Source organism: Drosophila yakuba, chromosome 3R, assembly GCF_016746365.2.
Source record: "Drosophila yakuba strain Tai18E2 chromosome 3R, Prin_Dyak_Tai18E2_2.1, whole genome shotgun sequence".
Taxonomy (NCBI): Eukaryota; Metazoa; Arthropoda; class Insecta; order Diptera; family Drosophilidae; genus Drosophila; species Drosophila yakuba.
Window position 1 is genome coordinate 20,928,278 of NC_052530.2, and position 18,156 is coordinate 20,946,433.

General features: G+C 46.4%; 6 protein-coding genes across 10 annotated transcripts; 4 read left to right on the top strand and 2 right to left on the bottom strand.

Moving 5' to 3' along the window:
• Positions 1 to 64: 64 nt before the first annotated feature.
• On the top strand, positions 65 to 10,612 carry LOC6537749 (protein abrupt). Of its 3 annotated transcripts, none has more exons than XM_002098254.3 (3): positions 65 to 793; positions 6,378 to 7,292; positions 8,203 to 9,312. In XM_002098254.3, exons 1-3 carry the CDS (start codon positions 589 to 591, stop codon positions 9,111 to 9,113), a joined length of 2,031 nt encoding a protein of 676 aa, XP_002098290.1. In that variant the 5' UTR covers positions 65 to 588; the 3' UTR covers positions 9,114 to 9,312. The 3 variants fall into 3 exon arrangements, with proteins under 3 accessions (XP_002098290.1, XP_015048480.1, XP_039231348.1); XM_015192994.3 differs by lacking the exon at positions 8,203 to 9,312 and adding an exon at positions 9,719 to 10,612 and having other exon boundaries at positions 71 to 793; XM_039375414.2 differs by lacking the exon at positions 8,203 to 9,312 and adding an exon at positions 7,394 to 8,153 and having other exon boundaries at positions 72 to 793.
• LOC6537751 (26S proteasome non-ATPase regulatory subunit 6) lies at positions 10,507 to 11,916 on the bottom strand. The gene has a single exon (XM_002098256.4). It carries the CDS (start codon positions 11,782 to 11,784, stop codon positions 10,615 to 10,617), a length of 1,170 nt encoding a protein of 389 aa, XP_002098292.1. The 5' UTR covers positions 11,785 to 11,916; the 3' UTR covers positions 10,507 to 10,614.
• A 318-nt stretch (positions 11,917 to 12,234) lies between these two features.
• On the top strand, positions 12,235 to 14,529 carry LOC6537752 (AP-2 complex subunit mu). 3 transcript variants are annotated; one of them, XM_002098257.4, is made up of 4 exons: positions 12,235 to 12,349; positions 12,410 to 12,598; positions 12,661 to 13,099; positions 13,156 to 14,529. In XM_002098257.4, exons 2-4 carry the CDS (start codon positions 12,422 to 12,424, stop codon positions 13,851 to 13,853), a joined length of 1,314 nt encoding a protein of 437 aa, XP_002098293.1. In that variant the 5' UTR covers positions 12,235 to 12,349; positions 12,410 to 12,421; the 3' UTR covers positions 13,854 to 14,529. The 3 variants fall into 3 exon arrangements, 2 of the variants coding, with proteins under 2 accessions (XP_002098293.1, XP_043063042.1); XR_001454007.3 differs by having other exon boundaries at positions 12,300 to 12,598; positions 13,156 to 13,944; positions 13,994 to 14,529; XM_043207107.1 differs by having other exon boundaries at positions 12,300 to 12,598.
• Positions 14,530 to 14,789: 260 nt separating this feature from the next.
• LOC6537753 (protein D3) lies at positions 14,790 to 15,769 on the top strand. Its single transcript, XM_002098258.3, has 2 exons — positions 14,790 to 15,505; positions 15,569 to 15,769. Exons 1-2 carry the CDS (start codon positions 15,105 to 15,107, stop codon positions 15,705 to 15,707), a joined length of 540 nt encoding a protein of 179 aa, XP_002098294.1. The 5' UTR covers positions 14,790 to 15,104; the 3' UTR covers positions 15,708 to 15,769.
• Positions 15,770 to 15,858: 89 nt separating this feature from the next.
• Positions 15,859 to 16,531, top strand: LOC6537754 (protein D3). The gene has a single exon (XM_002098259.4). It carries the CDS (start codon positions 15,927 to 15,929, stop codon positions 16,455 to 16,457), a length of 531 nt encoding a protein of 176 aa, XP_002098295.1. The 5' UTR covers positions 15,859 to 15,926; the 3' UTR covers positions 16,458 to 16,531.
• Positions 16,532 to 16,728: 197 nt separating this feature from the next.
• LOC6537755 (valacyclovir hydrolase) lies at positions 16,729 to 18,024 on the bottom strand. Its single transcript, XM_002098260.3, has one exon. The coding sequence runs from the start codon at positions 17,847 to 17,849 to the stop codon at positions 17,013 to 17,015; it is 837 nt and encodes a 278-aa protein (XP_002098296.1). The 5' UTR covers positions 17,850 to 18,024; the 3' UTR covers positions 16,729 to 17,012.
• Between the last annotated feature and the right edge of the window lie 132 nt (positions 18,025 to 18,156).

Consider the following 18,156-nt stretch of genomic DNA (forward strand, 5'->3'; position numbering starts at 1 on the left):
CTAATTTCAAAACTCCAAACAAGCATTTGAGAATTTATTTATTTTACGTACATAGTTGGCACGAGTCCTATCGGTATTATAAACTGAAAATAAAAGTTCACCAAACATTTACGTTTGTTTACCAGTGGCCAGTGAGACCGTTTGCTGCGGCACACGAAAAACCACCGATTCACAGTTCCTCAAAGTGCGGGGGGTGGTGAGTTCATTATCAGCCGGAACGTAAACAGCGTCGCTGCTTTTCACGCTTTCCGATAAAAATGTTTAAATCACACTGTGTTAATTAGAGCCCAAATCAAAATCAATGCGCCCGTGGACGCGAACGACTCGAGATCGTGTGCGCGTGAATGCGGATTAAGTAGCTACTAGCTAGTTTAACAAATTCAAACACTTGCTACAATAAAAATAAAGGTGCGTGAGAATACGTGAATTGTGATTTTTGGCCTGTGAACGAATCACGAGCAAAGCGGATAAACAAAAGCCATAAAAAACAGATTCGCACGAGAATCATCGCAAAAGTCTGTGCGCATAAATTACGCCAGCCAATTGGAATTGGAAAAGTCTGGTTTTCGGCGAGCATCCGCATCCGCCATGGACGACGAGTTCAAGCTGTGCTGGAAGAACTTCCAGGACAACATTGCCAGCGGCTTCCAGAATCTGTACGACCGCGGCGACCTGGTGGACGTGACCCTCGCCTGCGATGGAAAGCTCCTCCATGCCCACAAGATAGTGCTGGCTATCTGCAGTCCCTACTTCCAGGAGATCTTCACCACCAATCCCTGCAAGCATCCCATCAGTGAGTACTCCGATTGGGTCGCCACATGATTGTGGCCCCATCAATAGACTACCTCGCCGGCGTCCCCGGTTTAAATGCTAAGTTATACAGCGTGTCTTACATTGTCAGCGAAATGCATATGGATTTAGATAGCGTGCCCTGTCGTGGGTATGGTCCTCCACAAATTGGTCAAGTTTTATGTTCCGGGCTTTTGTGGCCATGCATATGGATGATCCCAATGACACATTGCGTTCCTAAGTGAATCACCCGTGTGTCTTACAAATTGTTTAGCTTCTGTCATTACCAATAATTTGTGCAAATATTTTTTTGGAATATTTATAAGACAGAAGAAAGGTCTAAGCTCTAAACAAAACCATGAATACTTGCTACATTGTTGAGATCATATCATGCCCTTCATATAAATAGTCTATATAATGACTTTTACTTTTCAATGCCAGAAAAGAGTGCCTACTAGTTACATGGCCGTTTGGAAATTAGAGCCTGATTTTCTCATTCGTCCACAGTATTCCTCCAGAAATCGGTCAGTTTATCACTGGGACAGCGGTGTCAGTTTATCGAGGAGCCCGCCCGTCAGCCTGTCTGTTCGTCACTCTTGTCAAACGCTTAGATATAAATCAACCTTTGTGTTAAATTCCATGACACATTCGGTGGTTATCAGCCCAGCTCCACCTCCATTTCGATTTCGAGTTCCAGTCGAGAGACCCAGTACGTCTAGGGCTTTACAGTATCACTACCATAAACCCAACTACCCATCTTATTAACTTTTCACTTAACTTTAGAACTCCGCTTGAGAAGCTTTACTTAGCTTTTTTAACGTACCTGCGTTATAATCAAATAATATAATTAGTCGGTTGATGGATCGCCCATTAGAATTAATTATTGCATTTGTCAGCGATATTACCTACATATATAAGAGATTATGAATAGAATATGACAATTCAGAAAAGTTATTGCTAATACTTATGTTCCTAAGAGCTTTTAATGAGTTGTATTTAATTACTAATTACTATTAATTAGTAAGACTAATCTGAATAAGTCAAATTCTAATTCAAATAAAACTTATTCTCGTACGCAACGTGGTACCTTCCCTTTTCTGATCCACGTACCAGTTAGTGGAGTTTGACTGCAGAGTCGTAAATCTAAAGACAAACAGCAGCAACCCACTAAGAATCGAGGTCTGGTGATAATCCTCCGGTGAGCCGAATGCCGCCGCCGGGTTGTCTATGCCTGTGTGGTAGCTGCCGGAGTCCTCCGCCTCCGGAGGCACACCGGGATTGTTTACCCTTGCTACGCACGGAGTATCCATTGTGATAAGGTCCATGGCGCAGAGCGCAGAGTCGGAGTCGGAGCCGCAGCCCACTTCGATCGAATCGGGGAGATTGGGTGCGTTGCTGACCTCATCAAATGTACTTCAAATGGACTCTAGAACGTTGGTGTACTATTTATGTACGCTATATGGTGTATATGGTGTATGGATATGAGATATCGCCGTGGCCCCTCCTGGTCGGTTCGATTCCGATTTCGTTCGCGGTCGTGTTGAACACGGCTGCCTGCTGCACGGTGGCTTTATCTGATCAGGCGGCCATAAAAAATAAGGTTTTATCTTTTCAAGTAGCAGCAGGAAGGTGCTACCTACCCACGAACGCTGCTACAAGAGGTATTTCCAAAGATAAAGAATATTAATATACCCTATAAATAACGGCGAACCCAAGCGGGGGCAAGTTATTAAATATAACCAACCAACCAGCCAACCAACCAGCCAGCCAACAACAGTCATCGAGGTGCTAACAAGCCAAATGGCTGTGTGTGTTCCGTGTGTAACACGCAGCAACAACAATAGTCTAAATATTTTTTATCTTTTTATCGCGTTTAACAATCATTTATTGCCCAACTGAGCAACTGGGTCCGCCCTCACACCTTCACCCTTCATCCAACCACTCGAAGTTTTTAGTTTTCGAGATATTGATTAGAGAGCCTCGCTCGATTGATGTATGTATGTACGAGTATGTAGCATACGTGTTTCCGCTGCTCCGGACGTGTAAATCAATCCACACCGTGCCGGCCAAGTGGTTATATCTGGCCAACAGTCGCAGTCCCCAATACAATGCTAATCCTCCAAAATTATCTATTTATTATTGGCATAAACAAGACGGACATCGTCTGGGGGCAGCGGTTTTATCAGCCCAGCGTTTAGTGCCAACCACTTTACTTTGGGTATCACTCTTGATCGTAAAATAAGATTTTGAACTTATTGCTCGTTAGATAACGCACTCAGACAGTCGCAGCATGTGCCATGCCATGTGTGATATTGGGCCTCTCCAAGAACCAGGTCCAAGCCTCTTCCCTTCCACATCCCCCTAGTCACCTGGCCACCTGGCAATTCCCACTCCCGATTTGAAGTAGCCACGGCGATCGAATATAGCCTTACCGTTGCTTACCGGCCAGCTTTTGGGGTTGGGAAGATAATATAATATCGATCGCCGGACTTGTCGTAAATATTAAACACCCAATGTTATTAATATATTGCCGCACCGTGACTAAAAGCAAAGTCGTCGTTCCATTTGCTTCTCTACGCTTCAGAGGGGGTAAACAATTTTTATGGAGACCTGCACTATTTATTTCGCCAAAGTAATCCATTTTTGGCCACTTTGGACTTTGAGTTCCGGTGCGTTCTTAACCCCTAATCTTCAATTTGTTTATTTCGATGTTATACGCTTGCCAAGATTATCAAAAGTGTTTGAATTGCTCGGAAACTAAGGGAGATCATAGTTAATTTTCTCTTGTGGAAGATATTTCTTTTTTATGTTTTTGAAAGGTTTAAAAAAATCTGAAAATCTAATATAGGAATTAAATTTTTTGGTAAGGTCGTTATAAAGATCTTCTTAAAAAGGAAACCTCATCATAAAATCTAAATTAAATATTATAAGACTCTCACTCCGATATTAAGTTAAGTAGAGTATGTATTCTGCATAAGCTACTTGAACTTATTATTTAAAAAAACCTAAACGCTTTTAAGGGCGTTAATCCAATTGAATTATCGAGTTTATAAACCCTTCTACATTTCCCGCTTCTGGGTTACCCAATCGATCGCGTTGAAAGCTGTTTACGTACAGCAGTATTTTATGGTCTCTTCGTATTATATCAAACTTTGACTTTGAGCATATGAAATTTCATAAATGCTTTTATTGCCCATATGTGTTGACAATTTGTAATTTATTGGCCTGCCAGAAGCCAGTAGCCAGTAGTTAGTAGCCAGTGGCCAGTGGCCAGAAATCGCCAATTGACGTGGCAATCGACTAAGCTGGGCTAATCCCTGCGCCAGCCGGACTCCTTCGGGGCATTTCTTTTCGAGAAGAGTTGGGGGCGGAAAGGGGAAATGGAATGGAATGGAAATGGAATCAGAATGGGAATCTATGACCAAGCTCTTGGGTTGGCTGGGTCTCTTGTTGTCGGTTGGGCTTCTTGGCCTTTTATCAGGTTGTACTACTACCAGCGCGACAATTCGATTCGACTACTCGACTATTATGGCGTTTGGAGATAACAAATATTTATGAATGTTCGTGCGACGACATTGTCAAAATGAGGCAGCCCACTCCACTGCAAGCCCGACGGCTCTACGAATCACCGAGGGGAACAACAATAGAACCTATTGGCGTTCTGATTCGATAAACATTTATCATAATCATAAAATAAAACTGTTTCGAAATCGAACGCCTGCGATCCGATTGGTGGAACCATTTGGAGTGGGCGTGATCTTGTTTGGCGAGGGTGTTCGCGTCCCAAAACAAATCAAAATCGAGCTGAGGCAGATATCTCTGCAGTTCCTTAGTACCCAATCCCCAATTCAAGACGCTCTGATATCAGCAGAGATCACTGCGGGTCAGGCGACTGTTGGTGCCGCAGATACTATATGGCATACATTTAGGCAAACAGCGATCGAGACGCGATGATCTGAGTTTTGGGTACTGTCGATTCCCTCTTATCAGCAGCATGCACGGATTTATCACGTTCTCCGTGAACTTTAGACAGAGTTTATCTACGGTCGGGGACCATAAATGGTTTATTGATTCAAAAGAATTTTGTATATGGATCTCTTTGTCTTGATTCACGCTCGCACTTTATCTCCGGCGATGCTGGCCGTGTATCTGCGTCTCCGGGCACGGAAAAGTGAGGCAAATGATAGTGATAGTGGTGTATACTACTGAGTGCCCTCAATGTGGAATCCCGTATCTATCTGGCATCAGTTGAGTCTCGATGTGTGCACTGTACCCCTGAAGCAATATATTGCTTCACATATTGCCTGGATTTTGATCTTCGCCAGGCGATCACTCGGACGAATACGGACATGCCAAGGCGCAGATAGATAGATAGGCGAGACAAAATGATCCGTAATGACGACTACGGCAAATGATAGGGCACAATTGATGTCGTCGTTCGTCGTTCAGATTAAGCAACCAAGTTTGTCTGTTGCTGATCGGCGATTTAATATTGTATTTACATACAGCCGTACATATGCGATGTATGTACGCCTGTTTGTGTAATAAAATTGTTATTGAGAACAAGTGATAATATTGTTTTTAACTAGATGTTGATGCTGCGAGCGACAGGCACAGTGGGCAGGGGTTGAAGGAAAGGCACTGATAAGAATCAGTTTCAGATCAGCAAATTTTGAATAATCTGTCAGCAAAAGTACCGACCTAATCTGGCATCGGGTTTAAGCACTTTAATTAATGTGTGAATCCTGCTTTTGGCGGGAAAGCTAAATGATGAACCTTCGTGTATAAAAACCTTGAATTAAAGACTCTTTTCAAATATATTTATAGGTTTAAAATGAATTACTTAAAACACATAATCTTCTCTGAAACATCTTTCTCTGTAAAAACGATTGACAACTTACAACGGCTACAACAAATTTATAGAAATTTTTGTAGAACCCAAAAACCCACTTTATGGCTCACTGTGAACTATGGAATATTAAAACTTATGTGGCATGATCTCGAACCACCCCTGAGATAACAGATCCGCACCACTGTGGATCCGATTCGAATCCGGACTGCTCCACAGCTTCTTAGGACGAGTGGGGAGCACGCGGATGATATGTCATGCTACTTATTTTATAATTATTGCTGTGCTACTGCGTTGCTGTTGTTGAGTTTATATTTAAGTTTTCAGATTTCTTATCATAGCTGTTTTTATGTATTGATTTAGTATTTGAGCGTTTCGATGATAACATCTCCACTACGAATGTGACCTCCTTTCCTACTGATGTTATTATTGTCGTTTCGAGTCTTTATGTAAACAAGCAATTACGTTGAATCATTTTTGGGTTGAGGGGAAAACATAAAAACAGTTTGTAATCAGTCTGGAAACATTTCAAAATCCCCTTAAGTTTAAACGTTTTTAAAACAATCACTGGGCTGTTGACAAGCACGTTTTTGGATTTTTCCAGGAATGTTGTTTGTTACTTAAAAAGATGTACTTATCAAAATGTGTTCTTTTTGTGCATTTCTCCATGGATTGCCTTGAAAGGCAATAACATATAACATAAATAATAAATTTATTTTATATCTCCAAATCTTTCTAGTAATACTCAAGGATGTAAGCTTCAACATTATGATGGAGCTACTGGAGTTCATGTACCAAGGAGTGGTGAATGTTAAGCACACGGAGCTGCAGTCGTTCATGAAGATTGGCCAGCTGCTGCAGATCAAGGGCTTGGCTACCAATTCGAACTCCTCGCCAGGATCGAGTGTATCCGAGAAGTCCTCTAGTCAGCCACCGGCAGAAGAATCGAGCAACACCAATCATCACAGCTCCAACAATAATAGCAATAACAATAGCAAATCGGAAACGGATCACAATGAATCCAAGGGCCAGAGCAATTCAAGAACCACTTCGCCAGGTGGTGCCAGCAGAGCCTCCAACGATGCCAGCCACCTCTACACATCCAGCAAACGTCCGATGCCGTCGGATTTTGGCAGCGATTCCCTGTCCATTTACTCCGGCAAGCAGTTGAGACGCTCCCTCAAGGATCACGGCTCCGGCGGAAGCGAAGGAGGCGGGGGCGATCACGCGGATAGTGCAGCCGGATTGGACAACAGCCTGAATTCAGAGGAGTTCTTCTTGCCACCCATTCCACAAATTACGATGGGAGAACAGCGCTACGATCTCGGAGGTCTGAAGCGCGAATCGGATGGTCACCATCACGGTCCATTGTCGGCTGGCGGAGGTAGCTCGGGCAGCGTGGGCAGCCTCACCTCTTCGGCCTCTCCATCTGCACCCATCCGAAATCCCTTTGCCCCGGCCTTCAGCATGGACAGCTACAACTTCTACAAGGGCGGCAACAGCAGTGGTCCCAGTGGCAGTTCCAATAATTCGGGTGGCCCATGTGGCATCAACAACAATGGATCCGTGGGCTCTGGCACCGAGTACCCCAACGAACTGTACATGCCCAACGATTACTCCAAAAACTTTGCCAACCACATGGACATTCCCTCAAGTAGGTGGCCTCCTGATTTGTGCCGCTGGCACTATTTTGATCACTTTTCTGTTGCATGTAGCTTGGCATTCATTTTGACTCATTATTTTATTCTTTATAAGATTGGGCTATTATTTTGCATCCATCATTTGGCATACATATGTAACACCATCATTCACTCCACGTACACACTAGCCCACTGAACTCATTGTCACTAACCACTAAGGAATGGAACCAAATGGAGACCTAACAGAGCGGCCATTGATTGTAGAGAGATATTTGCTGATTTAACTGGGGTAAAAGTATTAAGCTGAAGTAAATACTTGAACTGAGCGCATAGTTAGATAAACATCAGATAGCTCTGATTGCCCGTGAGATTCAGTTGTTCGATCGACCTGGCAGACTGGTGGGCCTCAAGGCACATGTTTTGCTGCAAAACTTTCCAAGGGGTTGAAGACTATTCGATTCACTGCAAAATGGGGCTTAAAAAGTTCAAAATAAGTAAAAATTTATTCAAATCATTCCTAATAGTTCGATTATAATGCGTTTATTCTCCATAATGTTTGTCTTTTTTGATATTTCTCAAAAAATGCTAAGTAATTAAGGATGAGAACATACTAAAAAGTAAAGTTTGATTCAGGTTCGAAACGATTTAAAACACTTTCAGCTGCATTTGAAACACACATTAAGTAGTGCTTTTAGTTGAACCACATTTAGTACTGGCTTTATAACGTGGTACTATCGAATCCTTGTAACGCCTAACAATCCGCACAGTATCGAGAACACGCACACCCAACCGCATATTCCAAACGGAGGAGGAGTGTGACTCCTCCCCCGCTATCCAATAGCTTGCCTCTTTCCCCTGTAAATAACACCCTTTGAGCGTCCAGCGAAGAACAGACCACTAATGATCCACCATTGTCCGGAGCAGGCGGCAGCAACATGGTGATGCTGTCCACCACCTCGCTGCTCCACGGCAACTGCGTGTTCAACCGGAACAACACGGTGGCCACGCAGCAGGGCATGAAGACCTACTGGCTGTGCAAGTCGTACCGGATCAGCATGTGCCGGGCGCGGTGCATCACCCACTTGGGCAGGATCATATCCGCCACAGGCGTCCACAACCATACGCCGCACATGCGCGGCGGTCAGGGATCTACGGCGCCATCGACAGCGTCTGTTTCTGGAAATCCAGCGCCAGTGCCCATTTCCAGCCAAGCGGCTTACTCTCTAACGGATGGAGGTGGCCACTTGGGTCCGGATTTGCAGCATGGCAATCGTGTATCAAACATGTTTGCCAATCAAACGCCTCCACCGCCGCCACCACCACCGCCACTTCCAGTGACATCAACGCCGCACCACCCGCATCATCACCACCACTTGGGACAACCTCTGCCCAATCTCCTGGTGCAGCACCATCCGGCGCCATCGCACATGGAGCAGCATGGCAGCTCAGCAAGCCTCTTGCACAATCCAAATCTGATGCACCTGCAGACCCAGACGCACCACCAACAGCAACACCACCAGCAGCACTCACCACACAATCCTCCGCCTCCGCAGCAGCATAATCTGGAGCTGGGAGGTGGCTCGGGATCGGGAGCAGTGCTTCTCTCGCCGGCGCATCTGCAGCAAAGTCCGCAATCGAACCGGAGCAGTCATTCCCTCCAGGCACAGAGTCCACCTCCACAGCCCGTGGAGGAACAGCAGCCACACCAGCAGCAGCAGCAGCAGCAAGAAGGAGCCAGCTCTGAGGTTGCCACAGATCCCAGCAGTGCTCACGTGATCAACTCCATCACCATATCCCCGAACAGCAGGCACACCTTCAAGATGGAGAACATGTAAGGCTGTCGCCGCGATAACCCCATCGTAACATCGCACTGCCTCAAAAGCGGAGGTGTAATTTATTTTTGATTAGCTAGAGTTTTTAGTAGAAAATTGAATTTGCTTCGAAAGAAAGAGAGAGTAAGGAGTAACTAATGTAAATACCCGTACCAATGTGCATAATGTGTTTGATAAACTAATGCGAAACGATAAACCAAAAGTTACTAATGGGCGCTGTGAAATGAATCCCAGATTAAGCTAACCAGAGTAATTTTGGATATGTTTCGTGGCCCTGTGCGTATATCAATGGGTATTCCAATGGCCAAGCACTAACCAACTACAAATAGGCTTACCCCTTAAAATAGAATAAATGGCACTTTTGATCTGATATAATTATAATATTATACCAGGTCCAAAGGTATCTTTAACTTATACAATCACCGAACAGGTAAGTGAACTGCATGACACACATAAACACACATAATTTTGGGCTCATTCGTGTATGTCCTGGCATCCAAAACCAAACATAACCAGCAGAGGGAGCGGAGAGTACAACTCCAAGCATACCCATCAGCAGCCTCAGTCCCAAAACCGATGCTCACTAGCCTTCTCGTCCTGTATTGTAGTCGCACCCGGCGAGCACTGGTTCCAGGGCAAGCTGGAGTTCATGCTGAGCCAGCGCGGCAAGCCGCTGCTGGTCCACGACGGGCACACCTTCGGCATTCAGTACGTGCGCAAGGACAAGAAGTACTGGCAGTGCAACCTGTCGCGCAAGTTCAACTGCAAGGCGCGCGTGACCACCACGGACACCGGCGACATCATCGTGACCAACAACGAGCACTGCCACACGGAGATACGTCAGCACCTGCGCAAGGACTACCAGCGCAACAAGGTGATGATGAACGCCCTGATCAACCTGAGTACAAGTCACATGCGACGCCACAACATGGGCGGTCTGGGTGCCTTGCCCATGGTGCCAGAGGTCCTGACCCAGGGCACACCCATCCACGAAATGGTTCAGAACCTGCACGAAATGGCAGCAAAAGCATCGGCGGGACAGCAACATCATCAACAACAGCAGCGGGCACATGATCTGGAGGAGCCGCTGGACTGCGGACTCCGATCCTCGGTGGCGCTCGATGAGATGGCGCGCAGCTTCATGACCAACAACAAGCCCTCAATTGCCTTCCCGGGCAGCGAATCTGGTCATAACCAGCATGGCAGCGATACCAAAGAGGAACCGTCGTGGAAGGAGAAGATCGAGGGCGACGCTTAGGCTTACATTCAAATAGCAGGTCAAATGGCAGTTAAGTACAAAAGTGGAATGATTGCAATAATACTCAAATACACTAAAAGACGGCGTAACCAAAATAATTCCAAAGAATTTAGTTAATACATAAGCGAACGTACAATCTGCTAGAGCATTTCCATGAGTTTTTTATCGTTTTTATTATTGTACGTTGCGTTAGCTTTACACTGTAATAAATGTTGAATTTGAATAAATCTTTTTATATGAACTACATTAGATGTTTATCACGCGGCTCAGCTTCTGGATGCGGTTGAGCAGCAGATCGCCCTGTTTGATGGTCGCCTGGTATTGCCAGTTCTTGTTGTCAGGCCGATTGGTCTCCACAATGCCGCCGACGCGATCCACCTTGGCGTGCAGCCGTCCGGCGGCGATGAAGCGGGCCAGCTCCTGGTCGATGTAGTCCACGGTTACGCCGAACGACTCGGCCATATACTGCAGGGTGAGGGAGCGGTACGACTCCAGCAACTGGGTGTATCCCAGAATGCGCATCTCGCGCACGTAGTAGCGGTAGTGGGGGTGAATGAGGTAGTCCGAACGCAGATGCTTCTCTACGCCGGCCAAGTGCACGTAGAAGTTCTCGTATTGGCAGTTGTACAAGGCGAACAGGAACTGTTTCACGTCAGGCAGACCGTGGAGCACCTCCTGGATTTCGGAGCCCTTGATCACTTTGTCGCGCAGCTCATTGCGGGGCAGGGCGATCATGGCCACGTAAACGGTGTAACGCACAAAGGTGGGGTAGTCCATCAGCTCATATGAGGTGAAGGTGCTCACGGTGTCTAGGAAGAAGGTGGCCGCCGCCTTAAAGTCACGCACCGCCACCGAATAGACGCCCTGGTATACCTTCAGCCGGTTGCGTCGGTCCCAGTCGCCGCCCTCCTCGATCAGATACTTGGCCTTGTCGATGTTGCGAGTGATAAGATCATGGTCGAGGTAAAACAGTCCCAAGCGGATCAGATGGAATACGATGTCCAGGCGGTGGCCCAGGGAAACGGTCTTCTCGTAGGTCTTGCGGAAAGCGGTCTCTGCCGCAGCCTTGTCACCAATACGGCACAAGTACTCGGACTTCTTTAGGTTCGCCTCGCGTACTTCCATCTCGCCGAGATTCTTTTCCGCATCCTCGATCGCCGCGTCCAGCTGCTCCACCTCCACGCGGTTGTTCTCCTTCATGCGCGCTAGCAGATCTTTGTCCACGGCCCAGCCGAGTTCCGTGCAGATGTGCTCGTACCACGGGGCCATGTTCTCCGTGCGAATCGCCTCCAGAAGCTTCGCCTTCAACGCCGCATCCTGCTTGTACTCCGCCAGGGTGAGCAAGAACTTCGTTTGCGCCAGCTCCAGGTTAGGGTTCTTCTCCAGACCCTGCTCCTCCAGGTTTTCGGCAGGCATTTTGGTCGGATTTGTGGGTTGCGGTTTGTTAAACACAGAGAAAAAGTTGATTTTCTTGACAAAACTTAATTTTGTTTTTGTCAAATCGCAGAGTCATGTACGACCAGTGTGACCCCAAAGTTATCGATAAATTTTACTGTATAATTTAAAAATTGCCGAAAATACCAGAAGAGTGTTCGTTAAGATAGCGACGAAATTAGAAGTAATTGCCAATTGGGTGTTGTTATTTTTAATTTTTTTTTAAATTGCCAGGCTAATTTTAATTTGGAAAAATGATCTGCTATTTCATGACAACTTGACACAACAGGGTTTTAAATAGTCGTAGAATCTTTTTTAAAAATATCACGACTTAAATAATTGGAGAGAATATTCGAGCTTCATATGCCAGTAAACTCAATCTGAGTTTTGGAATCCAGCACTCCAATGAATATTTCTTTTTAAATAAGTGTAAGACCATTTAGCATTTGGTATATACCGGACCTCGAACGGCCACACTAAAGGGGAGTGAAAATTGATTTTCTGATAAAAATTTTCGCTTGAAGCTCCAGCATCGTCCACTGTCCATGTATATATCTTATATTTGCATATAAATATATATATTATACCGACTTGGACTAACCATCAGATAGCGCACAAGATGATTGGCGGCCTGTTCGTCTACAACCACAAGGGCGAGGTGCTGATCTCGCGAGTTTACCGCGACGACATCGGTCGGAATGCCGTGGACGCCTTTCGGGTCAACGTCATCCACGCCCGCCAGCAAGTCCGCTCGCCAGTGACGAACATTGCGAGGACCAGCTTCTTCCACATCAAGGTCGGTGCCAGGAGTTCCTTTGACACCTTCACGCCCACTCATCATCCAATCTCCTTTCACAGAGAGCAAACATTTGGCTGGCGGCTGTGACCAAGCAGAATGTGAACGCTGCCATGGTCTTTGAGTTCCTTCTGAAGATCATCGAGGTGATGCAATCCTACTTCGGCAAGATCTCCGAGGAGAACATCAAGAATAACTTCGTGCTCATCTACGAGCTGCTGGATGAGATCCTCGACTTTGGCTACCCGCAGAACACGGACTCCGGCACTCTGAAGACCTTCATCACACAGCAAGGCATCAAGTCGGCCACCAAGGAGGAGCAGATGCAGATAACCTCGCAGGTCACCGGCCAGATTGGCTGGCGTCGCGAGGGCATCAAGTACCGGCGCAACGAGCTTTTCCTGGACGTATTGGAGTACGTGAACCTGTTGATGAGCCCGCAGGGTCAGGTTTTGTCTGCCCATGTGGCCGGCAAGGTGGTAATGAAGTCGTACTTGTCGGGTAAGCCAGCATTAATCATCTAAAAATTAATATTTTTAATAAACGCCATGTTGTAGGCATGCCCGAGTGCAAGTTCGGCATCAACGACAAGATCGTGATGGAGTCTAAGGGACGCGGCCTCTCTGGAAATTCAGAGGCGGAAACCTCACGCTCCGGCAAACCCGTTGTGGTCATCGATGACTGCCAGTTCCATCAGTGCGTCAAGCTAAGCAAATTCGAGACGGAGCATTCGATCAGCTTCATCCCGCCGGACGGGGAGTTCGAGCTGATGCGTTACCGTACCACCAAAGACATTTCGCTGCCATTCCGAGTTATCCCGCTGGTGCGGGAGGTGGGTCGCACCAAGATGGAGGTTAAGGTTGTGCTGAAGTCCAACTTTAAGCCCTCGTTGCTGGGCCAAAAGATCGAGGTGAAGATACCAACCCCGCTAAATACATCGGGAGTGCAACTCATCTGCTTGAAAGGCAAAGCCAAATACAAGGCATCGGAGAACGCGATCGTGTGGAAGATTAAGCGCATGGCGGGCATGAAGGAGACACAGCTGTCCGCGGAAATCGAGCTTTTGGAGACGGACACCAAGAAGAAGTGGACCCGGCCGCCCATCTCCATGAACTTTGAGGTGCCGTTCGCGCCGTCCGGCTTCAAGGTACGCTACCTGAAGGTGTTCGAGCCCAAGCTCAACTACTCCGACCACGATGTGGTCAAATGGGTGCGCTACATCGGACGCAGTGGATTGTACGAGACGCGCTGCTAGGGCGCCCAAGCATCGCCATCACGGAGCAAGAGTATCACAGTTGAATTTAACGAAATGAAGAAGAATGGAGAACGTGTTACCGCATCTATTGGTATTTCCTCAATCAAATTGAACCAGCAGTTAATGTATTCCAAGATTAGTTCCAGCAAGTCCGGAGGACGCCCGAGTAGCGGGTCCACCCCGGACACCCCATGCCGTATACCGCACACACTGCCTCCGCGAGCACTGGATATGCGGGCGGGGCGTGTTCCCTATAGACATACCACTACTAGGTACTATGATTTACTACCCTACTATGTAATTGTAAACTATGTTGTTTTTAAATGCGTCGCGGGACGCCTCTCAAATCTCACGCTCACGTTTCACAACTCTAATTATTATTTGTATTATCGTATTATAAATATATATATATATATATTAATCATTATTTTCATTGTGCAAAGAACAAAGGCGATAAATGCAACTAAGCGTATTTAATAGACCAAAACTCTGTCAGCGCTATCAATATTGATATTCAAGTGTTAATAATATTCGAATTGTTTAATAAATTAGCATGATATATATATACTAAGTGAAATATTTTTCATGGGCTAGAGGAGATCATATAAGCCATTCCCCTATATCGAACTGATATGCCCTACAATAAAACGGAAAGGTACGATTACAACCTCATAAATGAGTAATATACCACTTTATGATCAACCCCACAAGTGCTGTCTTCGCTATCAGGTGTGCACATTGGTTCCAGATCAGCTAAATCCTTAGATTTAAGACATCATTTTTGATGATGCCCAAAGAAGTGAAAACTAGTTTTAAGCCATGAATCATCGCAACAAGTTGTGTTTATTGAAGTGATCTTTGCGTTTGCGTTAACAAAAAAGTGCCTAAAAATGCCAGTTCGCATAAAAGCTCAGTTACCGTGGAAGGGCTTTTCACAATTTTCCAATGGGCGACAAATCAATGTCAAAACATTGACCAATCAGTTTACCCACCGCGATAAAGGTTATTTCGCTGTGTCCATTAAACTATTATTTCTAGGTGTTAGCTGTTGCCAGCGCCGGATAACCTTGAGTGTCTTGGCCATCCAGATATTAATTAATTGAACTGAAAATTTTAATAAATCCAAAGACATCCGCTGAATCAGAGTGAAGCTTTTGCTTTGTTATCACCCAGCCGGCTTGGTCATCAGTGATAAGGCCACGAAAAAAAAACAGTATCGTCATCTTCTTTGGCTGACACGTTACACGTAACATGGATGATATTGTGCCCGATGTGCTGGATGCGGTTCCCGCTGGCACCATAAAGGTCGCCTATGGCGATAGCTTGGAGGTGAAGCAAGGTAACGAGCTGACCCCCACCCAGGTGAAGGATCAACCGAATGTCAGCTGGTCTGGTCTGGAGGGAAAGTCCAACCTATTAACCCTGCTTATGGTGGATCCCGATGCTCCGACTCGCCAGGATCCCAAGTACCGTGAGATTCTGCACTGGGCTGTGGTCAACATTCCCGGCAGCAATGTGGATCCGTCCGGTGGCCATCCTGTGGCAGCCTACGTTGGATCTGGTCCGCCGGAGGGCACTGGCCTGCATCGTTATATTTTCCTGCTCTACCGCCAGGAGAACAAGATCGAGGAGACGCCCACTATACCCAATACGTATGATATATTTGTACACATTTATCAGTTTGTTGTGATACCGACAGCTTTTTCCATTCACAGTATTCGCGCAGGCCGTTTGAACTTCAAAGCCCGGGATTTTGCCGCCAAGCACGGATTGGGAGAACCCATTGCTGCCAATTACTACCAGGCCCAGTACGATGACTATGTGCCCATTCGGAATAAAACAATCGTAGGCTAGATTTGTGCATATATCATGCAGGGTTTCCAATTCCCCTTCAATAAAGTTTAACCAATCGCTTATCTCGCTATCTATGCGTTGGGGTATTAACTGAAAAGTGCACGCAACTGATTAGGCGACGGACTCCGTCCGGCGATATAAGGCCAGACATCAGGGATCCGGGCCAGAGTCAACTCGCTAACGCCACACCGAGCACAAGCAGCAGAACTACCAGCTAACATGGACACCGCCGGCATTATTCCCGACATCATCGACGTCAAGCCCGCCTCCAAGGCAACCATCACCTATCCTTCCGGCGTTCAGGTTGAGCTGGGCAAGGAGCTGACTCCCACTCAGGTGAAGGACCAGCCCACGGTCGTCTTCGATGCCGAGCCCAACGCTCTGTACACCATCCTGTTGGTGGACCCCGACGCACCCAGCCGCGAGGACCCCAAGTTCCGTGAGCTGCTCCACTGGCTGGTGATCAACATTCCCGGCAACAAGGTCTCCGAGGGCCAGACCATCGCCGAGTACATCGGTGCTGGACCCCGTGAGGGAACCGGCCTGCACCGCTACGTCTTCCTGGTGTTCAAGCAGAACGAGAAGATCACCACCGAGAAGTTCGTGTCCAAGACCAGCCGCACCGGCCGCATCAACGTCAAGGCCCGCGACTACATCCAGAAGTACAGCTTCGGCGGTCCCGTGGCCGGCAACTTCTTCCAGGCCCAGTACGATGACTACGTGAAGACCCTCATCGAGACGGTCCAGTAATCTGGCCACCTATCAGCCACTGATCAGCTCTCTGTGAAATAATAAATTTTAAATACGTAATAGTTCTCATAAAAGTTATCTCATACTTGCTTGTGGGCGGTCTTCTGGTGGGCAATATCCATAAACAGCTCAAGTTCATTTTATATAGTATAATTTTTGATAATATTTCCGGAATTAAATTGGCATTGCCCGAGACTTAAATTTTTCTTCAAAATAGCTCAGTCTGATATCTTTCTTTTGAAGTAATGTATATAAAAGCAAGAGGAAAGAATAGGTTTATAATTTATCATTTATTTCCCTTTCGCTGAGTTAGCTGATATGGTTATTTCTAATTCACTTCGAAATGATTCACTTAATAGATAAACAATTTTTCTTAGCTGTGATATGAATTTGATTCATCAAAACTATCAGTTTCCTTTTAAAATTCGAACTTTGAACACTTGCCTGCCCACTTCTGATAAGTGCTTTTACATATAATCGAATATACAACTTCAATGACAATAGTTCTTCAATAATTGGGTTTGGAACCATAAAAGCCTAAATATATTGGTTAATTTAGTCCTTTTTGTTAAAGAAGTCAGCCACCAGTTTGTTAAACTCCTCCGCATAACGTAGATGGATATTGTGCTTGCCCTCGGGAAACTCGTAGTACTTCGCATGGGGCAATCGCTCCCGCAGCCAAGGAATGTGCTCCGCCGCTATCATGGGATCCTTTTTTCCGTGCAGTATAAAAGTGGGTATCTTTATTTGTTCAACTTCGGCGCGACAGAAGTCACCATCCCTTTGGTCATAGAAGGCGCATGCGGCGTCCACCCATTCAGCCCACAGTTGGGGGAATCTCTCTACGCCGTAAACCTTCTCCATGGGCTCACGCATGCGCGGCGACCACTTGGCTACATCCCGGATGTTCTTGAGGGCCTTGACTTCGTCGGCGTTCAAGTAGGCACCTGCTCCCCAGATGGCTAGGCGATCCACAGCCTCTGCATGACGACCTGCGACTATGAGGGCCGTAATGCCACCATCACTCCAGCCCAGTATCGAGAAGCGTGGTCTGTCCAGAGCACGCATCAAATCCACGGCTGTCTGGGCATCCTCCCGAAAGAATTCAAGGCCAAACTTGCGCTGCGGCGGCACTGATTTGCCGTAACCCGGCGGATCCCAGGCGATGATAGTGTGTCCCGGCAGCAGTTTCGGCAACTGCTCGATCTGAGGCCTAAAGTCGGTCCAGGCGGAACCCAGTGCTCCTGGCATCAGGAGCAGACTCCGCTCCCCACTGCCGCTCTCCACAATGTTCAAATCGGAGCCATTCACCCGAACTTTCCGTTCCGTGTGCACCAAGCGCCTGGTGATCGGGGAACGGGCACCCAAAAGTCGGCACAGATTGCCCAGCATTACGTAAGGGGGATCTAACGGGGATTTTGGAGTATGGCAACAAACTTAGCTGCTTCTCAAGTGCTCTTCAGTTGTCCAGGAAAGAATATTCGGCAAATTGTAATCTTTACACACGACGCCTTGTAAAGTGCACTTGATAGAGTTCCGTTGATAACAGCTGATTGATAAGAACAGCTGTAAGTAAACGATCGGATTAGTGTGGCTGCAAGTGCTGTGCCGTTAAATATAAAATAAATATACCAAAGAATAATTTTTAAAAGAACCGTTAAATTCAAATATCATTTATCAATATCAAACTCTACACACA